Here is a 5,640-nt window from a genome sequence, read left to right as displayed (position 1 = left end):
TATCTTATGATTGACCATAAAGTTATTATCTAAATAGATATAAGATTGAAAAATGGATGGCAATTAGGACGAAAATGAAACATTCTAAAAACAAATTAGCATCTCTAAGCTCTAATGGGCAGAATAGAAAAGTGATTTCATATATAAACTCTCATTTCTTATAAAGATTTTTAGCGATGAATTTTTATATATATTTAATAGTCTCACATTATTTAAAACTCAAAATCAAGAATTGTTTTTAATCTTTTAAGGTTGTTTAAAAACAAAATCATAACATAATTTTGTGTTCCAAAATAAATAATATCTCAAATATAATTATTAAGTGTGAAAATTTTATCTCAATAAAAATGAACAATTATGGTCAAAGAGTGTAAAATTTTTGACGGAGAATTTGTTGGTAATGCTTTCATAGTGTTACGTAAGAATACACTTGAAACATTTTTTCTCTATAGTTGAGAATTAGCCACGTAAATAAATGCGTCGAAATTATTACGTGGATAGTTAAGCTTTTTCTTCAATCACCTAAAATGAAGAGAGAAAATTTTCACTTTTCCCTTCAAAGTGCACCCACCAACTTTGGGGGTTAAAAAAAAAAAAAAAAACTAGAAATGAAGTGCGAAAGGAAAGAGAAAGCCTTGGAAGACAAAATGTGCATGACGCAGATGGAATTGTTAGCTCCTGTGATATAACTAATTTGAATAATTGGGTTGTTGTCACCCACCTTTTCAGTAACCACACAGACTTGGTCAACTTTAACGTGCTAAGCTGTACCTTTCAGATTCTCACAAACTTTTACACACTTTTTATCTCTCTCTAAATATATAAACAAACAATATATATATATATATATATATATATATATATATATATATATATATTATATATATATATATATATATATATATATATATATATATATATATATATATATAAGATTCTCTTATGCTTTTCATTCATTTTATAATACCATCAGGTGAATACGAAACATAAGACCACGTGTCAGAATTTGTATAATATTATAGAATTCTTATTTCTCTTGTAGCTTGTTAGTTTTTTTTTTTTACATATATATATATATATATATATATATATATATATATATATATATATATATATATATATTTCTATTAAACTACCATTTTTATAATAAATAAAAGCATGCATGTAACCTTATATTGTTCTGCTTCTCCATTTAGTTGATTCCAATATTTTCTTTTTTTTTACTGTTGGAGTAGGTTCATTCACGGGAACACTTACCATTTGCATCCCTTGGTTCAATAATGAGAGTTGTACACATGTAGATCAAGCACCTTTTTTGGATCCGGTGATAATACACATATTTTATTTTCGACTCCACATTTATCCAACATCAATAAAATAACATTTGCATTTTAAAATACGAAATAATTTTGAATAAATGAAACAAAAAACTAAAAATATTAGTTTCGTTATTAAGTGTTAGAATATATAGGAAAATTAAAAGGTCTACTTATAAATTTTTTTCTTTTGGATTGTCTTTTTAAACTAAAGGGGACTGAGTTTGACAAAAGCTCACATTGTAACAATATTTTACAAACACACAACAAATACAATCAATATAAGGAATCAACTTTCTAACATAGTAACACCTTATTATTACATCCTGATTGAAAACCTTATCTACAAATAACAACACCCGTAAACAAAACAATACAATGGAATGAATTTACCTAAAACAAAACAAGGGTAGTAGGAGAAGAAAATTTAGGTGAACCACTATGTTCTTCTCTTGAGAGAATGATCTTGAAATCACTCAAAGAAAGCTCCATGAAACGTTTATTAGCTCAATAATAATTCTCTATCAATCGTGAAAATGACTTTAGAAATGTAAGTTAAAAAATCATGTATAAGGGATTCAGAACGAGAGAATTTTATAGATTTTAAAGTGATAATTTTAATGGATCAAAACTACATTTTAAACTGTTTATTTATGAAATCAATGGATTAAAATCCACTCAAGCAAATTAAAATAAAATAGCTCAAAATCTTTTAAAAGCACAAGAAAAATTAACCTATTAAAAACTTATTTTAACATATTAAAATAAAAAAAATTTAGCATATTAAAATTATGTTTTAGTCAATTAAAAAATTCCTATCATGGAGATAAGTTCTAAAACAAAATGAAATGACTATGAAACTACTAAAAGAGAAACTTACATACAGTCCTAATCAACACAAAAACACTTCCTAAACTGATAATAGATTTTGGTCCTAGAGAGAGAGAGTACTTGGTAATACATTTTGCTTGCCCACCAAATTTAGAGATGCATAGCAAATGACTATTACATGTGAGAGGTGCTAGAAGATTAGAGGAACTAATATAATGAGATGCCATTATTTTTTGTGATATTTTTCGTATGTAGGGTCTTCATTTCCTGTTTCTTCCGGCCACTTTTATTTTTAATTCTTTTATTCATTATGTATCTTCATTGGGCGAGGCTAAAGGCTGTAATGACTGATGTTTCAAATTTGGTTAGATCTCATGTTTTAAGTAAATTGGTGTGCCAAAATATTTTAGAGGGATTACATATGGATGAGGCCATGAGTTTATGGACATATTTTTTATGCAGTTGTCCTAGTTTTTTTAAAGTGTTTTATGAGTCTCTAAGTGTTTGAAACTTCTGAACTTTGCTTTCTTTCGTTTGCTTTTTATTGTTGTAGTTTTGATTTGTTTTGATTTTTGTTATGTTGTTTTGGTTTTCTCTTTGTAGTACATTCTCACATACACATTGAGGACAATGTTTCATTCAAGGGTAGGGGAGATTATTGTTGTTGTTAGTTTAGTATTTATTGCTTTTAGTTTAGACTTGCCATTATTTTTTCTTAACATACTTTTTGTTGGATTCCTATGCTTTTAATTTTTGAATAATTTTTAGTTTCTTCATCTTTAGTTAGAGGTTTCGAGCATAATATATTTGTTTCTAACATTTTAGTGTAATAAGTTTTGCATGATAATTATTTTGTGAATCATTATTTTGTAGAATATACACCTTTGTTAGATTAAAGTATATTTTCTTCCATTCTTATAAGATTCACTTTTGTGTGTAAGTGTTTTAGAACTTGACTTCACTCTTTTTTATATTACATATTCACATGCACTATTTTAATATGACTTATACCTTCTTTCATTTTTAGCTACTAAGCCAAATTGACCTACCTTGAATTATTTCAACATTTATACTTCTTTGATACTTCTTGACCTTTTTCTGGTTGATTTTTAGCTTATTATTGCCTTGAATTTGAAAAACCATGATATGTCCAACCTTTGGAATTTAGGGAGCTTTGGAATTGTTTTAGCAATTGGTTAAAAATAAGTGAGGGTGTTACATTGAGCTTTGCATTGATTTTATGTATATTGAGATTTTAATGCATTCTGAGATAATTAGATGTAGTTAGAAAATTAAAAAGCATGAGAAAATGTGAAAAATGAAAACATATGTGGTTTGATATGAAAAAGAAAAGAAAAATGGATGAAAAAGAGTGTTTATGTTTCATTGAGTGTAAATACCATTTAAACACTTAGAGATAGAGAAAGACTTTTACATATATTATTCTATTATTAGTATATGATTTGATCGTGATTCTTGTCACTTTTATGTTTTGAAATAGACATTTTATTATTTTGATTCTTTACTACTTTTGATGTATGATTCATTTTTTGGTTTGTTCACATTCTCCTTATTGGTGTAATGTTGCTCTATAAGGGAATGAATAGATCTTGAAAAAAAGTTAAAAAACTATGCATACAAATATACAATTGTACACGAATTATCAATTAAACCAAAAGTGTAGGAGTAGAGAAAATGCACACAACAGATTTATACTAGTTCATCTCCACTTGAGGCTACATTTAGTCTCTTAAGTAACTTGTTTAAGAAACTTCACTAATAAACACCTTTGATAGTAATGAATATCACCTTCTCCGTATTATAGAGTATATATGACCATAATTTCAGAGCTAATATATATAAGATCATCACACAACAAAATATTAAAAAGCAATCAGATTGTTACTCAAATCAAATGCAATATCAAATCAAATCAAATATAAAATGTTCCAATGAAATAAACCAAAGCTGGAATAAAACGATGCTTTTCAAACGCAAAAGATAAAACTTTAGAACTTAAAAAGCAAAACACATAAAACTTCAAAATTGTCGCCGCTTTATTCTTCTATATTCCTTTCTTTTCTTCTCCCGTTTTTGTCAACATAAACAAGAGATAAAAGTAAAAAATATGTTATTATTGCGAATGGGAAGGCTTGGATGAAGAGGGAGATACTGTGTTGAAAGGATAATAGATATCAAGGCGCATATATATATATATATATATATATATATATATTAATTGTAAATGAAATTCATTTAATTGAGTTATTATTGAATGTGTAAAAATACAATCTATGTCGAATCTTATCTAAATCTTCAATCATTACTAAACTTTCAACGAGTTTTTTTCTAATATATAACAAATTTTCGTTTCGAGCCATACCCAAGAATTTACTTAAAAAATCGAACTTAAGAATCTTTTGAGACATTCAACACTTGTCCGCAAATGCCACTCATAAACACAAATTGTACATTCGGTGTTTCAATAAATTGGATCTTTATTACATCATTCCATTCAAATTCAAGTAGATCCGCCTCCCTGATTCTTTCATTCAAGTAACTGTAATATAAACTAAAGAACAACTTCAACACAAAAGAACAACATAATCGATCACAAACAAGGTTCCACCAAAAGCCAATCTTCTTCTTTTTCTTCTTGAACTTGATCCATCCGAAATGAAACCCCCTTTTCAGAAGACGTGAATTTGTTATCATCTTTCTTCTCCCAATCACAATCATCTTCCGACAACCCAAAGAAATCTGAATCGGGTTCATCTATGACCCGCCAAAGTTTGTGCTTTTGAGAACCTTTGGTTTTACCCTTTGACTTGCAAGCTGGGTGGAGGTGGCAACCGGTACAACGTGGTGTGCCACACTTTCCGGTGAACTTGGAGTGATTGGTGGGCTTAGATGACACCTTAACGAATAATCCAGCAGTGGGAAGAGAATCAAACCGGGTGACTATTCGGGTATCGGGTCTCGGGTTAAGTGAACTTGGTAGGATCCGATAAGACCTCACCATTCCATGTTGACGACCCTCTCTCTTCATCTTTATTCGTGTAGTTGTGGGCTAAGCAAATTGAGAAAAAAAAAAAAAAACTAAGAATAGAGGAATCGATGAAAGATGATGAATTTATTTTCATGTCCCTATATATAGTGTTCGATTTGGCATGGAGTTGAACTTGGGGCACAAGTACCATTTGGAAAAACTTGTACACAAAGTACTCAAAAATGGTGAAAGAATGAATACTTTTCAAAACTCATTCGCATTAAATATACTACACAATGCATTTTTTAATCATTTAAGATGTATTATTTTTTTTGTTTCTTTCACGTTCATTTATTTTATGGACATAATTTATAATGTATTAATATTTTAAGGTTCTGAATAATTTGAAGTTAATAGTTAATTCATCGTATCAATTGGTTATATTTAAAATTTTAGCTTTCTTGTACGTTTATTATTTGATTGTTTTCTTCATTGACTTTTGTT

At 28.3% G+C, this 5,640-nt stretch overlaps 1 protein-coding gene across 1 annotated transcript; it reads right to left on the bottom strand.

Moving 5' to 3' along the window:
- Positions 1 to 4,565: 4,565 nt before the first annotated feature.
- Positions 4,566 to 5,329, bottom strand: LOC114185936 (uncharacterized). The gene has a single exon (XM_028073903.2). The coding sequence runs from the start codon at positions 5,194 to 5,196 to the stop codon at positions 4,759 to 4,761; it is 438 nt and encodes a 145-aa protein (XP_027929704.1). The 5' UTR covers positions 5,197 to 5,329; the 3' UTR covers positions 4,566 to 4,758.
- Between the last annotated feature and the right edge of the window lie 311 nt (positions 5,330 to 5,640).

Source organism: Vigna unguiculata, chromosome 5, assembly GCF_037176805.1.
Source record: "Vigna unguiculata cultivar grain cowpea cultivar isolate G323 ecotype 2 chromosome 5, ASM3717680v1, whole genome shotgun sequence".
Taxonomy (NCBI): Eukaryota; Viridiplantae; Streptophyta; class Magnoliopsida; order Fabales; family Fabaceae; genus Vigna; species Vigna unguiculata.
The sequence above is the reverse complement of the archived record's forward strand: the minus strand, read 5'-3'. Positions and strand labels throughout refer to the sequence as shown.

What these genes read in the sequence shown, in the direction of transcription:
- LOC114185936 (XM_028073903.2), bottom strand. Translation starts at nt 5,196, where the DNA reads ATGAAGAGAGAGGGTCGTCAACATGGAATGGTGAGGTCTTATCGGATC.